Genomic DNA, 18,953 nt, shown 5'->3' with positions numbered 1-18,953 from the left:
TACCAGAGCGTCCACAGCTATTGCCTGAGGGTCTCTTGACCTGGCGCAATACCTGTCCAATTTTTTGTTGAGGCGAGACGCCATCATGTCTACCTTTGGTTTTTCCCAACGGTTCACAATCATGTGGAAAACTTCTGGATGAAGTCCCCACTCTCCCGGGTGAAGGTCGTGTCTGCTGAGGAAATCTGCTTCCCAGTTGTCCACTCCCGGGATGAACACTGCTGACAGTGCTATGACATGATTCTCCGCCCAGCGCAGAATCCTTGCAGCTTCTGCCATTGCACTCCTGCTTCTCGTGCCGCCTTGTCGGTTTACGTGGGCGACTGCCGTGATGTTGTCGGACTGGATCAACACCGGCTGACCCTGAAGCAGCGGTTTTGCCAGACTTAGAGCATTGTAGATCGCTCTTAGCTCCAGTATATTTATGTGAAGAGACGTCTCCAGGTTTGACCACACGCCCTGGAAGTTTCTTCCCTTTGTGACTGCTCCCCAACCTCGTAGGCTGGCATCCGTAGTCACCAGGACCCAGTCCTGTATGCCGAATCTGCGGCCCACTAACAGATGGGCAGTCTGCAGCCACCACAGGAGAGACAACCTTGTTCTCGGTGACAGTGTTATCCGCTGATGCATGTGCAGATGCGATCCGGACCATTTGTCCAGCAGATCCCACTGAAATGTCCGTGCATGGAATCTGCCGAATGGAATCGCTTCGTACGAAGCCACCATCTTTCCCAGGACTCTTGTGCATTGATGTACTGACACCGTTCCTGGTTTTAGGAGGTTCCTGACAAGTCGGATAACTCCCTTGCTTTCTCTTCCGGGAGAAATACCTTTTTCTGAACCGTGTCCAGAATCATACCCAGGAACAGCAGATGCGTTGTCGGGGTCAATTGAGATTTTGGAAGATTTAGAATCCACCCGTGTTGCTGAAGCACTACTTGTGTTAGCGTCACACCGACTTCCAGCTGTTCTCTGGACTTTGCCCTTATCAGGAGATCGTCCAAGTAAGGGATAATTAATACGCCTTTTCTTCGTAGAAGAACCATCATTTCGGTCATTACCTTGGTAAAGACCCGAGGGGCCGTGGACAAACCAAACGGCAGCGTTTGAAACTGATAATGACAGTCTTGTATCACGAACCTGAGATACCCTTGGTGTGAGGGGTAAATCGGGACATGTAGATAAGCATCTTTTATGTCCAAGGACACCATGAAGTCTCCTTCTTCCAGATTCGCTATCACTGCCCTGAGTGACTCCATCTTGAACTTGAATTTCTGTATGTACAGGTTCAAGGATTTCAGATTTAGAATAGGCCTTACCGAACCGTCCGGTTTCGGTACCACAAATAGAGTGGAATAATACCCCTTTCCCTGTTGTAGGAGGGGTACCTTGACTATCACCTGCTGAGAATACAGCTTGTGAATGGCTTCCAAAACCGACGTCCTTTCTGAGGGAGACGTTGGTAAAGCCGACTTTAGGAACCGGCGAGGGGGAAACCTTTCGAACTCCAGCATGTAACCCTGAGATATTATCTGCAGGACCCACGGGTCCACTTGTGAGTGAGCCCATTGATTGCTGAAAATCTTGAGTCGACCCCCCACCGTTCCTGGGTCCGCTTGTAAAGCCCCAGCGTCATGCTGATGGCTTTGTAGAAGCCGGGGCGGGCTTCTGTTCCTGGGCAGGGGCTGCGTGCTGCCCTTTCTTACCCTTTCCTCTGCCTCTCGGCAGATAAGACTGTCCTTTTGGTCGCTTTTTATAGGAGCGAAAGGACTGCGGCTGAAAAGACGGTGTCTTTTTCTGTTGTGAAGGGGTCTGAGGTAAAAATAAGATTTTACTTACCGATAAATCTATTTCTCGGAGTCCGTAGTGGATGCTGGGGTTCCTGAAAGGACCATGGGGAATAGCGGCTCCGCAGGAGACAGGGCACAAAAAGTAAAGCTTTTCCAGATCAGGTGGTGTGCACTGGCTCCTCCCCCTATGACCCTCCTCCAGACTCCAGTTAGGTACTGTGCCCGGACGAGCGTACACAATAAGGGAGGATTTTGAATCCCGGGTAAGACTCATACCAGCCACACCAATCACACCGTACAACTTGTGATCTAAACCCAGTTAACAGTATGATAACAGCGGAGCCTCTGAAAGATGGCTTCCTTCAACAATAACCCGAATTTGTTAACAATAACTATGTACAATTATTGCAGATAATCCGCACTTGGGATGGGCGCCCAGCATCCACTACGGACTCCGAGAAATAGATTTATCGGTAAGTAAAATCTTATTTTCTCTATCGTCCTAGTGGATGCTGGGGTTCCTGAAAGGACCATGGGGATTATACCAAAGCTCCCAAACGGGCGGGAGAGTGCGGATGACTCTGCAGCACCGAATGAGATAACTCCAGGTCCTCCTTAGCCAGAGTATCAAATTTGTAAAATTTTACAAACGTGTTCTCCCCTGACCACGTAGCTGCTCGGCAGAGTTGTAATGCCGAGACCCCTCGGGCAGCCGCCCAAGATGAGCCCACCTTCCTTGTGGAGTGGGCCTTTACAGATTTAGGCTGTGGCAGGCCTGCCACAGAATGTGCAAGTTGGATTGTGCTACAGATCCAACGAGCAATCGTCTGCTTAGACGCAGGAGCACCCATCTTGTTGGGTGCATACAATATAAACAACGAGTCAGATTTTCTGACTCCAGCTGTCCTTGCAATATATATTTTTAATGCTCTGACAACGTCCAGTAACTTGGAGTCCTCCAAGTCACTTGTAGCCGCAGGCACTACAATAGGCTGGTTCAGATGAAATGCTGACACCACCTTAGGGAGAAAATGCGGACGAGTCCGCAGTTCTGCCCTGTCCGAATGGAAAATCAGATATGGGCTTTTGTAAGATAAAGCTGCCAGTTCTGACACTCTCCTGGCCGAAGCCAGAGCTAGAAGCATGGTCACTTTCCATGTGAGATATTTCAAATCCACCTTTTTTAGTGGTTCAAACCAATGAGATTTTAGAAAGTCCAAAACCACATTGAGATCCCACGGTGCCACTGGAGGCACCACAGGAGGCTGTATATGCAGCACTCCCTTAACAAAGGTCTGGACTTCAGGGACTGAAGCCAATTCTTTTTGAAAGAAAATCGACAGGGCCGAAATTTGAACCTTAATAGATCCCAATTTGAGACCCATAGACAATCCTGATTGCAGGAAATGTAGGAATCGACCCAGTTGAAATTCCTCCGTCGGAGCACTCCGATCTTCGCACCACGCAACATATTTTCGCCAAATTCGGTGATAATGTTGCATGGTTACTTCCTTACTTGCTTTAATCAAAGTAGGAATGACTTCTTCCGGCATGCCTTTTTCCTTTAGGATCCGGCGTTCAACCGCCATGCCGTCAAACGCAGCCGCGGTAAGTCTTGAAACAGACAGGGACCCTGCTGAAGCAAGTCCCTCCTTAGAGGTAGAGGCCACGGATCTTCCGTGATCATCTCTTGAAGTTCCGGGTACCAAGTCCTTCTTGGCCAATCCGGAACCACTAGTATCGTTCTTACGCCTCTTTGCCGTATAATTCTCAATACTTTTGGTATGAGAGGCAGAGGAGGAAACACATACACCGACTGGTACACCCAAGGCGTTACCAGCGCGTCCACAGCTATTGCCTGCGGATCTCTTGACCTGGCGCAATACCTGTCCAGTTTTTTGTTGAGGCGAGACGCCATCATGTCCACCATTGGTCTTTCCCAACGGGTTACCAGCATGTGGAAGACTTCTGGATGAAGTCCCCACTCTCCCGGGTGAAGATCGTGTCTGCTGAGGAAGTCTGCTTCCCAGTTGTCCACTCCCGGGATGAACACTGCTGACAGTGCTATCACATGATTCTCTGCCCAGCGAAGAATCCTTGCAGCTTCTGCCATTGCACTCCTGCTTCTTGTGCCGCCCTGTCTGTTCACATGGGCGACTGCCGTGATGTTGTCCGACTGGATCAACACCGGTTTTCCTTGAAGCAGAGGTTCTGCCTGGCTTAGAGCATTGTATATTGCTCTTAGTTCCAGAATGTTTATGTGAAGAGACGTTTCCAGGCTCGTCCATACTCCCTGGAAGTTTCTTCCTTGTGTGACTGCTCCCCAGCCTCTCAGGCTGGCGTCCGTGGTCACCAGGATCCAATCCTGTATGCCGAATCTGCGGCCCTCCAATAGCTGAGGACTCTGCAACCACCACAGAAGAGACACCCTTGTCCTTGGAGACAGGGTTATCCGTAGGTGCATCTGAAGATGCGACCCTGACCATTTGTCCAACAGATCCCTTTGGAAAATTCTTGCGTGGAATCTGCCGAATGGAATTGCTTCGTAAGAAGCCACCATTTTTCCCAGGACTCTTGTGCATTGATGTACAGACACCTTTCCTGGTTTTAGGAGGTTCCTGACAAGCTCGGATAACTCCTTGGCTTTTTCCTCCGGGAGAAAAACCTTTTTCTGAACCGTGTCCAGAATCATCCCTAGGAACAGCAGACGAGTTGTCAGCATTAACTGGGATTTTGGAATATTCAGAATCCACCCGTGCTGTTTTAGCACTTCTTGAGACAGTGCTAATCCCATCTCTAGCTGTTCTCTGGACCTTGCCCTTATTAGGAGATCGTCCAAGTATGGGATAATTAATACGCCTTTTCTTCGAAGAAGAATCATCATCTCGGCCATTACCTTTGTAAAGACCCGAGGTGCCGTGGACAATCCGAACGGCAGCGTCTGAAACTGATAGTGACAGTTTTGTACAACGAACCTGAGGTACCCCTGGTGTGAGGGGTAAATTGGAACGTGGAGATACGCATCCTTGATGTCCAAGGATACCATAAAGTCCCCCTCTTCCAGGTTCGCTATCACTGCTCTGAGTGACTCCATCTTGAACTTGAACTTCTTTATGTACAGGTTCAAGGACTTCAGATTTAGAATAGGCCTTACCGAGCCATCCGGCTTCGGTACCACAAAAAGAGTGGAATAATACCCCTTCCCTTGTTGTAGAAGAGGTACCTTGACTATCACCTGCTGAGAGTACAGCTTGTGAATGGCTTCCAAAACCGTCTCCCTTTCGGAGGGGGACGTTGGTAAAGCAGACTTCAGGAAACGGCGAGGTGGATCTGTCTCTAATTCCAACCTGTACCCTTGAGATATTATCTGCAGGATCCAGGGATCTACCTGCGAGTGAGCCTACTGCGCGCTGTAATTTTTGAGACGACCCCCCACCGTCCCCGAGTCCGCTTGAGAAGCCCCAGCGTCATGCTGAGGCTTTTGTAGAAGCCGGGGAGGGCTTCTGTTCCTGGGAAGGAGCTGCCTGTTGCTGTCTCTTCCCTCGACCTCTGCCTCGTGGCAGATATGAATAGCCCTTTGCTCTCTTATTTTTAATAGAGATGAGCGGATTCGGTTTTACTCGGTTAAACTCGGTTCTCAAAACCGAATCTTATTGGCTCACGGATGTCACGTGTTTTGGATAGCCAATAAGATTCGGTTTTGAGAACAGAGTAAAACCGAGTAAAACCGAATCCGCTCATCTCTAATTTTTAAAGGAACGAAAGGGCTGCGGTTGAAAGGTCGGTGCCTTTTTCTGTTGGGGAGTGACTTGAGGTAGAAAGGTGGATTTCCCGGCTGTAGCCGTGGCCACCAAATCTGATAGACCGACTCCAAATAACTCCTCCCCTTTATACTGCAAAACTTCCATATGCCGTTTTGAATCCGCATCGCCTGTCCACTGTCGCGTCCATAAAGCTCTTCTGGCCGAAATGGACATAGCACTTACCCGTGATGCCAGTGTGCAGATATCCCTCTGTGCATCACGCATATAAAGAAATGCATCCTTTATTTGTTCTAACGACAGTAAAATATTGTCCCTGTCCAGGGTATCAATATTTTCAATCAGGGACTCTGACCAAACTACCCCAGCACTGCACATCCAGGCAGTCGCTATAGCTGGTCGTAGTATAACACCTGCATGTGTGTATATACTTTTTTGGATATTTTCCATCTTCCTATCTGATGGATCTTTAAGTGCGGCCGTCTCAGGAGAGGGTAACGCCACTTGTTTAGATAAGCGTGTTAGCGCCTTGTCCACCCTAGGAGGTGTTTCCCAGCGCTCCCTAACCTCTGGCGGGAAAGGGTATAATGCCAATAATTTCTTTGAAATTATCAGCTTTTTATCAGGGGCAACCCATGCTTCATTACACACGTCATTTAATTCTTCTGATTCAGGAAAAACTATAGGTAGTTTTTTCACACCCCACATAATACCCTGTTTAGTGGTACCTGTAGTATCAGCTAAATGTAACGCCTCCTTCATTGCCAAAATCATATAACGTGTGGCCCTACTGGAAAATACGGTTGATTCGTCACCGTCACCACTGGAGTCAGTGCCTGTGTCTGGGTCTGTGTCGACCGACTGAGGCAAAGGGCGTTTCACAGCCCTTGACGGTGTTTGAGTCGCCTGGACAGGCACTAATTGATTGTCCGGCCGTCTCATGTCGTCAAACGACTGCTTTAGCGTGTTGACACTATCCCGTAGTTCCATAAATAAAGGCATCCATTCTGGTGTCGACTCCCTAGGGGGTGACATCCTCATATTTGGCAATTGCTCCGCCTCCACGCCAATATCGTCCTCATACATGTCGACACACACGTACCGACACACAGCAGACACACAGGGAATGCTCCTAACGAAGACAGGACCCACTAGCCCTTTGGGGAGACAGAGGGAGAGTTTGCCAGCACACACCAAAAGCGCTATATATATATCAGGGATAGCCTTATAATAAGTGTTCCCTTATAGCTGCTTTGTTATATCAAAATATCGCCATAAATTTGCCCCCCCTCTCTGTTTTACCCTGTTTCTGTAGTGCAGTGCAGGGGAGAGACTTGGGAGCCGTCCTGACCAGCGGAGCTGTGAGAGGAAATGGCGCCGTGTGCTGAGGAGATAGGCCCCGCCCCTTTTCTGGCGGGCTCGTCTCCCGCTATTTAGAGAAATCAGGCAGGGGTTAAATATCTCCATATAGCCTCTGGGGGCTATATGTGAGGTATTTTTAGCCTTTATATAGGTTACATTTGCCTCCCAGGGCGCCCCCCCCCAGCGCCCTGCACCCTCAGTGACCGCGTGTGAAGTGTGCTGAGAGGAAAATGGCGCACAGCTGCAGTGCTGTGCGCTACCTTTAGAAGACTGCAGGAGTCTTCAGCCGCCGATTCTGGACCTCTTCTGACTTCAGCATCTGCAAGGGGGCCGGCGGCGCGGCTCCGGTGACCATCCAGGCTGTACCTGTGATCGTCCCTCTGGAGCTTGATGTCCAGTAGCCAAGAAGCCAATCCATCCTGCACGCAGGTGAGTTGACTCCTTCTCCCCTCAGTCCCTCGCTGCAGTGATCCTGTTGCCAGCAGGAATCACTGTAAAATAAAAAACCTAGCTAAACTTTTTCTAAGCAGCTCTTTAGGAGAGCCACCTAGATTGCACCCTTCTCGGCCGGGCACAAAAATCTAACTGGAGTCTGGAGGAGGGTCATAGGGGGAGGAGCCAGTGCACACCACCTGATCTGGAAAAGCTTTACTTTTTGTGCCCTGTCTCCTGCGGAGCCGCTATTCCCCATGGTCCTTTCAGGAACCCCAGCATCCACTAGGACGATAGAGAAAAGGTGGATTTGCCGGCAGTTGCCGTGGTCACCAGGTCCGAAAGACCGACCCCAAACAATTCCTCTCCTTTATATGGCAATACTTCCATATGCCTCTTGGAATCCGCATCACCTGACCACTGTCGCGTCCATAAACTTCTTCTGGCAGATATGGACATCGCGCTTACTCTTGATGCTAGAGTACAAACATCCCTCTGAGCATCTCGCATATAAAGAAAAGCATCCTTTAATTGCTCTAGAGTCAATAAAATACTGTCCCTATCCAGGGTCTCAATATTTTCAGTCAGAGAATCCAACCACACTACCCCAGCACTGCACATCCAGGCTGAGGCTATTGCCGGTCGCAGTATAACACCAGTATGTGTGTATATACTCTTCAGTGTAGTTTCCAGCCTCCTATCTGCTGGATCCTTGAGGGCGGCCGTATCAGGAGACGGCAACGCCACTTGCTTTGATAAACGTGTGAGTGCCTTATCCACCTTAGGGGGTGTTTCCCAGCGCGCCCTAACCTCTGGTGGGAAAGGGTATAATGCCAACAACTTCTTTGAAATTAGCAATTTTCTATCGGGGGTAACCCACGCTTCATCACACACATCATTCAATTCCTCTGATTCTGGGAAAAATACAGGTAGTTTTTTCACCCCCCACATAATACCCCTTTTTGAGGTACCAGCAGTATCAGAGATCTGTAACGCCTCCTTCATTGCCGTGATCATATAACGTGTGGCCCTATTGGAAAATACGTTTGTTTCTTCACCGTCGACACTAGATTCATCTGTGTCGGTACCCGTGTCGACTGACTGAGGTAAAGGACGTTTTACAGCCCCTGACGGTGTCTGAGACGCCTGAACCGGTACTAACTGGTTTGCCGGGCGTCTTATTTCGTCAACTGACTTTTGCAGTGTGCTGACATTATCACGTAATTCCATAACTAAAGCCATCCATTCCGGTGTCGACTCCCTAGGGGGTGACATTACCATCATCGGCAATTGCTCTGCCTCCACACCAATATCGTCCTCATACATGTCGACACACACGTACCGACACACAGCAGCCACACAGGGAATGCTCTAATCGAAGACAGGACCCCTTAGCCCTTTGGGGAGACAGAGGGAGAGATTGCCAGCACACACCAAAAGCGCTATAAATGTATAAAAACAACCCTAGAAGGTGTTGTTTACTATATATGCGCTCTTAATATATAAATATCGCCAATTTATGCCCCCCTTCTCTTTGTTACCCTGTTTCTGTAGTGCAGTGCAGGGGAGAGTCCTGGGAGCCTTCCTCACCAGCGGAGCGGAGCAGGAAAATGGCGCTGAGTGCTGAGGAGAATAAGCTCCGCCCCTTTTTCAGCGGGATTTTTCTCCCGGTTTTTAAGAAACTGGCCTGGGTCAAAATACATACATACATATAGCCTTAATGGGTATATGTGATGTATTTCTTTTGCCACTAAAGGTAATTATATTGCTGCCCAGGGCGCCCCCAGCAGCGCCCTGCACCCTCCGTGACTGAGTCAGTGAGCCGTGTGACAACAATGGCGCACAGCTGCAGTGCTGTGCGCTACCTTCATGAAGACTGTGGAGTCTTCTGCCGCCTGTTTTCCGGACCTCCGTTCTGCCGTCTCTTCAGCGTCTGTAAGGGGGATCGGCGGCGCGGCTCCGGGACGAACCCCAGGCTGACCTGTGTTCCGACTCCCTCTGGAGCTAAGTGTCCAGTAGCCTAAGACTCCAATCCATCCTGCACGCAGGTGAGTTGGAAATCTCTCCCCTAAGTCCCTCGATGCAGTGATCCTGTTGCCAGCAGGAATCACTGAGATTGAAACCTAAAAAAAAACTTTTCTAAACAGCTCTTTAAGAGAGCCACCTAGATTGCACCCTCTCGGACGGGCACAAAAACCTAACTGAGGCTTGGAGGAGGGTCATAGGGGGAGGAGCCAGTACGCACCATGTGACCTAAAAGCTTTTTTAGATGTGCCCTGTCTCCTGCGGAGCCCGCTATCCCCCATGGTCCTGACGGAGTCCCCAGCATCCACTAGGACGTTAGAGAAAATACATACATATAGCCTTAATGGCTATATGTGATGTATTTATTTTGCCACTAAAGGTAATTATATTGCTGCCCAGGGCGCCCCCAGCAGCGCCCTGCACCCTCCGTGACTGAGTCAGTGAGCCGTGTGACAACAATGGCGCACAGCTGCAGTGCTGTGCGCTACCTTCATGAAGACTGTGGAGTCTTCTGCCGCCTGTTTTCCGGACCTCCGTTCTGCCGTCTCTTCAGCGTCTGTAAGGGGGATCGGCGGCGCGGCTCCGGGACGAACCCCAGGCTGACCTGTGTTCCGACTCCCTCTGGAGCTAAGTGTCCAGTAGCCTAAGACTCCAATCCATCCTGCACGCAGGCGAGTTGGAAATCTCTCCCCAAAGTCCCTCGATGCAGTGATCCTGTTGCCAGCAGGAATCACTGAGATTGAAACCTAAAAAAAAACTTTTCTAAACAGCTCTTTAGGAGAGCCACCTAGATTGCACCCTCTCGGACGGGCACAAAAACCTAACTGAGGCTTGGAGGAGGGTCATAGGGGGAGGAGCCAGTACACACCATGTGATCCTAAAAGCTTGCTTTTGTGCCCTGTCTCCTGCGGAGCCGCTATTCCCCATGGTCCTGACGGAGTCCCCAGCATCCACTAGGACGTTAGAGAAACAAGGGTTATGGAGAATGGTTTTATAGATGTCAGCCTCAGGGGTTAACAGGAATTTCCTACTATTTATTTTAGAATTACTTTTAGTGTTGGTACACATGACTGCTGTGTTCTAGATACATAGACTAGGGCAGGGTGATGCAGGAATAATTCTGGGTCAGTGACAGGCAGTTGTGTATATCCTTTTCCCCATATGTCAAAAATGATTGCATTACTGGGTCCATGTAAGACTATGTAAATTAAAATAAGATTTTACTCACTGGTAAATCTATTTCTCGTAGTCCGTAGTGGATGCTGGGAACTCCGTAAGGACCATGGGGAATAGACGGGCTCCGCAGGAGACTGGGCACTCTAAAGAAAAGATTAGGTACTATCTGGTGTGCACTGGCTCCTCCCACTATGACCCTCCTCCAGACCTCAGTTAGGATACTGTGCCCGGAAGAGCTGACACAATAAGGAAGGATTTTGAATCCCGGGTAAAACTCATACCAGCCACACCAATCACACCGTATAACTCGTGATACTACACCCAGTTAACAGTATGAAATATAACTGAGCCTCTCAACAGATGGCTCATCAATAACCCTTAGTTAGGCAATAACTACATACAAGTATTGCAGACAATCCGCACTTGGGATGGGCGCCCAGCATCCACTACGGACTACGAGAAATAGATTTACCGGTGAGTAAACTCTTATTTTCTCTGACGTCCTAGTGGATGCTGGGAACTCCGTAAGGACCATGGGGATTATACCAAAGCTCCCAAACGGGCGGGAGAGTGCGGATGACTCTGCAGCACCGAATGAGAGAACTCAAGGTCCTCCTCAGCCAGGGTATCAATTTTGTAGAATTTAGCAAACGTGTTTGCCCCTGACCAAGTTGCAGCTCGGCAAAATTGTAAAGCCGAGACCCCTCGGGCAGCCGCCCAAGATGAGCCCACTTTCCTCGTGGAATGGGCTTTTACGGATTTAGGATGCGGCAATCCAGCCGCAGAATGCTCCAGCTGAATTGTGCTACAAATTCAGCGAGCAATAGTCTGCTTAGAAGCAGGAGCACCTATTTTGTTGGGTGCCTACAGGATAAAAAGCGAGTCCGTTTTCCTGACTCCAGCCGTCCTGGAAATATAAATTTTTAAGGCCCTGACTACGTCCAGTAACTTGGAATCTTCCAAGTCCCTAGTAGCCGCAGGCACTACAATAGGTTGGTTCAAGTGAAAAGCTGATACCACCTTAGGGAGAAACTGGGGACGAGTCCTCAATTCTGCCCTATCCATATGGAAAATCAGATAAGGGCTTTTACATGACAAAGCCGCCAATTCTGACACACGCCTGGCCGAAGCCAATAACATGACCACTTTCCACGTGAGATATTTCAAATCCACAGTTTTAAGTGGCTCAAACCAATGTGATTTTAAGAAACTCAACACCACGTTGAGATCCCAAGGTGCCACAGGAGGCACAAAAGGGGGCTGAATATGTAGCACTCCCTTTACAAATGTCTGAACTCCAGGCAGTGAAGCCAGTTCTTTCTGGAAGAAAATCGACAGAGCCGAAATCTGGACCTTAATGGAACCCAATTTTAGGCCCATAGTCACCCCTGACTGTAGGAAGTGCAGAAAACGACCCAGCTGAAATTCCTCTGTTGGGGCCTTCCTGGCCTCACACCACGCAACATATTTTCGCCAAATACGGTGATAATGGTTTGCGGTTACTTCTTTCCTGGCTTTTATCAGCGTAGGAATGACTTCTTCCGGAATGCCCTTTTCCTTTAGGATCCGGAATTCAACCGCCATGCCGTCAAACGCAGCCACGGTAAGTCTTGGAACAGACAGGGCCCCTGCTGTAGCAGATCCTGTCTGAGCGGTAGAGGCCATGGGTCCTCTGATATCATTTCTTGAAGTTCTGGGTACCAAGCTCTTCTTGGCCCATCCGGAACCACGAGTATCGTTCTTACTCCTCGTTTTCTTATTATTCTCAGTACCTTTGGTATGAGAGGCAGAGAAGGGAATACATAAACCGACTGGTACACCCACGGTGTCACTAGAGCGTCCACAGCTATTGCCTGAGGGTCCCTTGACCTGGCGCAATATCTAGTTTTTTGTTTAGGCGGGACGCCATCATGTCCACCTGTGGCCTTTCCCAACGGTTTACCAACAGTTGGAAGACTTCTGGATGAAGTCCCCACTCTCCCGGGTGTAGGTCGTGTCTGCTGAGGAAGTCTGCTTCCCAGTTGTCCACTCCCGGAATGAACACTGCTGACAGTGCTAAAACGTGATTTTCCGCCCATCGGAGAATCCTTGTGGCTTCTGCCATCGCCATCCTGCTTCTTGTGCCGCCCTGTCGGTTTACATGGGCGACTGCCGTGATGTTGTCTGATTGGATCAGTACCGGCTGGTTTTGAAGCAGAGGCCTTGCCAGACTTAGGGCATTGTAAATGGCCCTCAGTTCCAGAATATTTATGTGTAGGGACGACTCCTGATTTGACCAAAGTCCTTGGAAATTTCTTCCCTGTGTGACTGCCCCCCAGCCTCGAAGGCTGGCATCCGTGGTTACCAGGACCCAGTGCTGTATGCAGAATTTGCGGCCCTCTTGAAGATGAGCACTCTGCAGCCACCACAGTAGAGATAACCCTGTCTCCAAGGACCAGGGTATCAGCCGATGCATCTGAAGATGCGATCCCGACCACTTGTCCAAGAGGTCCCACTGAAAGGTTCTTGCATGGAACCTGCCGAATGGAATTTTGCTTCGTAAGAAGCTACCATTTTTCCCAGGACTCGTGTGCAGTGATGCACAGATACCTGTTTTGGTTTCAGGAGGTCTCTGACTAGAGATGACAGCTCCTTGGCTTTCTCCTGCGGGAGAAACACTTTTTTCTGTTCTGTGTCCAGAACCATCCCCAGGAACAGCAGGCGTGTGGTAGGAACCAGCTGTGACTTTGGAATGTATAGAATCCAGCCGTGCTGTTGTAGCACTTCCCGAGATAGTGCTACTCCGACCAACAACTGCTCCTTGGACCTCGCCTTTATAAGGAGATCGTCCAAGTACGGGATAATTAAAACTCCCTTTTTTCGAAGGAGTATCATCATTTCTGCCATTACCTTGGTAAAGACCCTCGGAGCCGTGGACAGTCCAAACGGCAGTGTCTGGAATTGGTAATGGCAATCCTGTACCACAAATCTGAGGTACTCCTGGTGAGGATGGTAAATGGGGACATGTAGGTAAGCATCCTTGATGTCCAGGGATACCATGTAATCCCCCTCCTCCAGGCTTGCAATAACCGCCCTGAGCGATTCCATCTTGAACTTGAATTTTTTTATGTATGTGTTCAAGGATTTCAAATTTAAAATGGGTCTCACCGAATCGTCCGGTTTCAGTACCACAAACAGTGTGGAATAGTAACCCCTCCTTGTTGAAGTAGGGGCACCTTGACTATCACCTGCTGGGAATACAGCTTGTGAATTGCCTCTAGCTCAGCCTCCCTGCCTGAGGGAGTTGTCGGCAAGGCAGATTTGAGGAAACGGCGGGGGGGGAGACGCCTCAAATTCCAGCTTGTACCCCTGAGATACTACTTGAAGGATCCAGGGATCCACCTGTGAGCGAGCCCACTGATCGCTGACATTTTTGAGGCGGCCCCCCCACCGTACCTGGCTACGCCTGTGGAGCCCCCGCGTTATGCGGTGGACTCAGAGGAAGCGGGGGAAGAATTTTGATTCTGGGAACTGGCTGACTGGTGCAGCTTTTTCCCTCTTCCCTCGTCTCTGTGCAGAAAGGAAGCGCCTTTGACCCGCTTGCTTTTCTGAAGCCGAAAGGACTGTACCTGATAATACAGTGCTTTCTTAGGCTGTGAGGAAACCTGAGGTAAAAAATTTTCTTCCCAGCTGTTGCTGTGGATACGAAGTCCCAGAGACCATCCCCAAACAATTCCTCACCCTTATAAGGCTCTATGTGCCTTTTAAAGTCAGCATCACCTGTCCAGTGTCGGGTCTCTAATACCCTCCTGACAGAATGGACATTGCATTAATTCTGGATGCCAGCCGGCAAAATATCCCTCTGTGCATCCCTCATATATAAGACGACGTCTTATGTTCGCAAAATAGTATCCCTGTTTGACAGGGTTACAGACCACGCTGCAGCAGCACTATCTGCAGGTCTCAGTCTAGTACCTGAGTGTGTAAATACAGACTTCAGGATAGCCTCCTGCTTTTTATCAGCAGGTACCTTCAAAGTGGCCGTATCCTAAGACGGCAGTGCCACCTTTTTTGACAAACGTGTGAGCGCCTTATCCACCCTAGGGGATCTCCCAGCGTAACTTATCCTCTGGCGGGAAAGGGTACGCCATCAGTAACTTTTTAGAAATTACCAGTTTCTTATCGGGGGAACCCACGCTTTTTCACACTTCATTCACTCATTTGATGGGGGAACAAAACACTGCCTGCTTTTTCTCCCCAAACATAAAACCCTTTTTTAGTGGTACTTGGGTTAATGTCAGAAATGTGTAACACATTTTTTATTGCCGGGATCATGTAACGGATGTTCCTAGTGGATTGTGTATATGTCTCAACCTCGTCGACACTGGAGTCAGACTCCGTGTTGACATCTGTGTCTGCCATCTGAGGGAGCGGGCGTTTTTGAGCCCCTGATGGCCTTTGAGACTCCTGGGAAGGCGCGGGCTGAGAAGCCGGCTGTCCCATAGCTGTTACGTCATCCAGCCTTTTATGTAAGGAGTTGACACTGTCGGTTTATACCTTCCACCTATCCATCCACTCTGGTGTCGGCCCCACAGGGGGCGACATCACATTTATCGGCATCTGCTCTGCCATCACATAAGCCTCCTCATCAAACTTGTCGACACAGCCGTACCGACACACCGCACACACACACACAGGGAATGCTCTGACTGAGGACAGGACCCCCCACAGCCCTTTGGGGAGACAGAGAGAGAGAGTATGCCAGCACACACCAGAGCGCTATATAACGCAGGGATTAACACTATAACTGAGTGATTTTTCCCCCCAATAGCTGCTTGTATACATATATTGCGCCTAAATTTAGTGCCCCCCTCTCTTTTTAACCCTTTGAGCCTGAAAACTACAGGGGAGAGCCTGGGGAGCTGTCTTCCAGCTGCACTGTGAAGAAAAAATGGCGCCAGTGTGCTGAGGGAGAAACCCCGCCCCTTTTTCAACTGACTTTCTCCCGCTTTTTCTGGAATACTGGCAGGGGTAATTTTACATCTATATAGCCTCTAGGACTATATATGATGTAGATTTGCCAGCCAAGGTGTCATATATTGCCCTCAGGGCGCCCCCCCCAGCGCCCTGCACCCTCAGTGACCGGAGTGTGAAGTGTGCATGAGGAGCAATGGCGCACAGCTGCAGTGCTGTGCGCTACCTTGGTGAAGACCGAAGTCTTCTGCCGCCGATTTTCCGGACCTCTTCTTGCTTCTGGCTCTGTAAGGGGGACGGCGGCGCGGCTCCGGGAACGAACACCAAGGCCAGTTCCATGCGGTCGATCCCTCTGGAGCTAATGGTGTCCAGTAGCCTAAGAAGCCCAAGCTAGCTGCAAGCAGGTAGGTTCGCTTCTTCTCCCCTTAGTCCCTCGATGCAGTGAGCCTGTTGCCAGCAGGTCTCACTGTAAAATAAAAAACCTAAAATAAACTTTCTTTCTAGGAGCTCAGGAGAGCCCCTAGTGTGCATCCAGCTCGGCCGGGCACAGAAATCTAACTGAGGTCTGGAGGAGGGTCATAGTGGGAGGAGCCAGTGCACACCAGATAGTACCTAATCTTTCTTTTAGAGTGCCCAGTCTCCTGCGGAGCCCGTCTATTCCCCATGGTCCTTACGGAGTTCCCAGCATCCACTAGGACGTCAGAGAAATATTTCAGTTTATGACGGGGAGTATCTCCTCTTTATACTAGTTACTGGGAATGAGGTGTCTGTACTCAGACAGGGACTGAGTTGTGCAGTGCTGTGTGCTGTATAACTGTTGCCACCTATTCGGACAGTCCCACTAACCATATAAAAGGGTTACTTGTTCTCTTACCTCATTGCAAGGTACATTGGACGAATCGCAAAGAGAGGAAATGTGTGGAATTTCACCATGATTGCCATGAAAGTAACATACAGCAGGACTTTTATAAACCCTGCAACACCGTATAAAGGGAAAAGATTAATAACACCGTAAAAAGGGAAAAGATTAATAAACCTCACTCCAAAAAGTAAACCTGCTTTTTCTTAGCAAACCCACGTGCCCCATCATTTTTCACAGCAAGCCTTTACAATAAAAGCAAGGTCATTTACTCAAGTGACCGCTGCCGAGGCGGAGGCCATGTGACCGCTGCCGGGGGTCACCGCGCCGAGGACAGCTTCCGGATGCCTGCAGTCCCAGCCTGCTACAGCGGGCATGGGACGCTGCAGGTTGTCCCGCTCATCGGGGATCTCTATTCGCCTGCCTCAGGCAGGCGAAACCAAATCCCCAGGAACAGCCTGTGTGACCTGTGTGTTTTCGGGAGAAATGGCATTTTTTTTTTTTTACAGGCAATCAATCTGGATAGCCTGTAAAAAAATTAATCCATGAAACATCAGGGAAAACATACGTTTTTCGCACCCGATGTTTTACCAGGCCTAATAGGATATCGCCCACAGAATGATTGATGGAGACAAGGCAATAGCAGATCATCTAAATCAGGCATGTCCAAACTGCGGCCCTCCAGCTGTTCATGAACTACACGTGCCAGCATGCCCCGACACAGCTTTAGCATTCTCTGACAGCAAAACTGTGTCAGGGCACGCTGGGATATGTAGTCTCACAACAGCTGGAGGTCCGCAGTTTGGACATGCCTGATCTAAATAATTATTTTTGCTCAGTATTCACTACATAAGGAGAGGGGGGGAGGGGCCACAGTTAAGTTGTAAGGACATTCATAAAAATGAGGTAGATAAAAGTACGTATTTACAGAGGAGAAGAGCAAATGTAATCCAACTGCACAAAAGTGGAAGCAAGGAAGAGGCAAGTAACTACTGACCAGTGAGCCTTACATCATTAGTAGGGTAGGGAAGATAATTGAAGCACGATTAGAATAAAGCTTTGTGGTATATCTCAAATACAGCAATTTACAGGAACCCATACAGCATGTATTTACTGGGGCGAGGTCATGCCAAACAAATCTTGTTGACTTTTTTGACTCGGTGACTAAAGTACTAGATCAAGGGGCGCAGATGTCACTTAGCTAGACTTTAGTAAGGCTTTTGACATGGTCCCACCTCGCAAACTGCTAAATAAACTGTAAAGCTTGGGATTGGGTTGTAAGGGGTAAATGTACTAAAGCTTCTAAAACAGAGAAATCAGAGGCTGTCTATCATTTTCTAAAAGGCAACAGAGAAATGTAAATTTACCCCTAAGACTTTTGAATGGATAATATCTTTGTTGCAAGATAAGAAACAGTTTTAGTGAATGGAGTGCATTCTATGGGGGGAATTCAATTGTTGTTTGCGCAGGCGTCCAGTAGATAGCGCCTTATGGAGCAATTGCATTGTTGCTCCGTACAGGTGCGAACTGCCGCCAGCGCTGATATTTCTACTGGCAGCACCCCGGGCTGCCTAGTAGAAACATGTGCAAAGTGACCCATTTGGGCGACCAACCAGCACTTTTTGCATCGTGCCAGCATTTTGGTCTGGTTTAGCCGTTTTACGCAGCTAAACCCAGCCTGTCTGGGTGCAATCAGCATGAAAAATAAAACAATTGAATTGCGCGATATCCCGTCACTTTAGATGGAAGATCGGGCGGGCAAAACAATGGAATTCCCCCCTATAGAGGGAAATGTTACCAGCGGAGTACCCAAGGGATCTGTACTTGGACCAGTGCTTTTTAATATCCTGGTTAGTAACACTGTAAATGGTATTGAAGGGAAAGTATGCTTCTTGCAGATGAAAGATATGCAACAGGGTAGACACACCGGGAGAGGTAAAACAAATGATAGAGGATCTAGGTAAAACTAGAGGAGTGGGCAAGAACGTGGCAACTACAGTTTAATGGCAAAAAATTGCAAAATCATGCACTTGGGTCTCAAAAAAAAAAAAAAATCAAACATTAAATATAGTATCATGGGCACTATAATGGAAACTACCGAGGAGGAAAGGGATCTAGGAGTCACTATATCAGGTGACTTGAAAGTAGGTAAGCAATGCCACAAAGCAATGAGAAACGTGTCAGTTCTTGGTTGCATAGTGAGAGGAATCCGTATAATGTGACTGTAAAGGTCATTTGTATGGCCTAATCCAGAATACTGTGTCCAGTTCTGGAGGGGCCATATCTCCAGAAGGCTATAAAAACATTAGAGACTGTACAAAGATGGGCTGTCTGGAGCAGAGAAGGGAAAGAGGAGATAATAGGATTTTAATACCTACCGGTAAATCCTTTTCTCTTAGTCCGTAGAGGATGCTGGGGACACCATAAGAACCATGGGGTATAGACGGGATCCGCAGGAGACATGGGCACTCTGAGACTTTGAATGGATGTGAACTGGCTCCTCCCTCTATGCCCCTCCTCCAGACTCCAGTTATAGGAACTGTGCCCAGGGAGACGGACATTTCGAGGAAAGGAATTATTGTTAAACTAAGGTGA

The 18,953-nt window shown here is 48.9% G+C and overlaps 1 protein-coding gene across 1 annotated transcript in view; it reads right to left on the bottom strand.

Annotated features, from left to right (window-relative positions):
- Positions 1 to 18,953, bottom strand: part of SYVN1 (synoviolin 1) — a 77,320-nt gene that overhangs the window by 33,789 nt on the left and 24,578 nt on the right. Inside the window, exon 8 of the mRNA XM_063944844.1 lies at positions 16,374 to 16,473. Within this exon, the coding sequence (XP_063800914.1) occupies positions 16,374 to 16,473 (100 nt within the window). The remainder of the gene's footprint in view (positions 1 to 16,373; positions 16,474 to 18,953) is intronic.

The sequence above is a fragment of the Pseudophryne corroboree genome, chromosome 11 (genome assembly GCF_028390025.1).
Source record: "Pseudophryne corroboree isolate aPseCor3 chromosome 11, aPseCor3.hap2, whole genome shotgun sequence".
Classification (NCBI taxonomy): domain Eukaryota; kingdom Metazoa; phylum Chordata; class Amphibia; order Anura; family Myobatrachidae; genus Pseudophryne; species Pseudophryne corroboree.
This window is presented reverse-complemented; position numbering and strand designations above follow the sequence as displayed.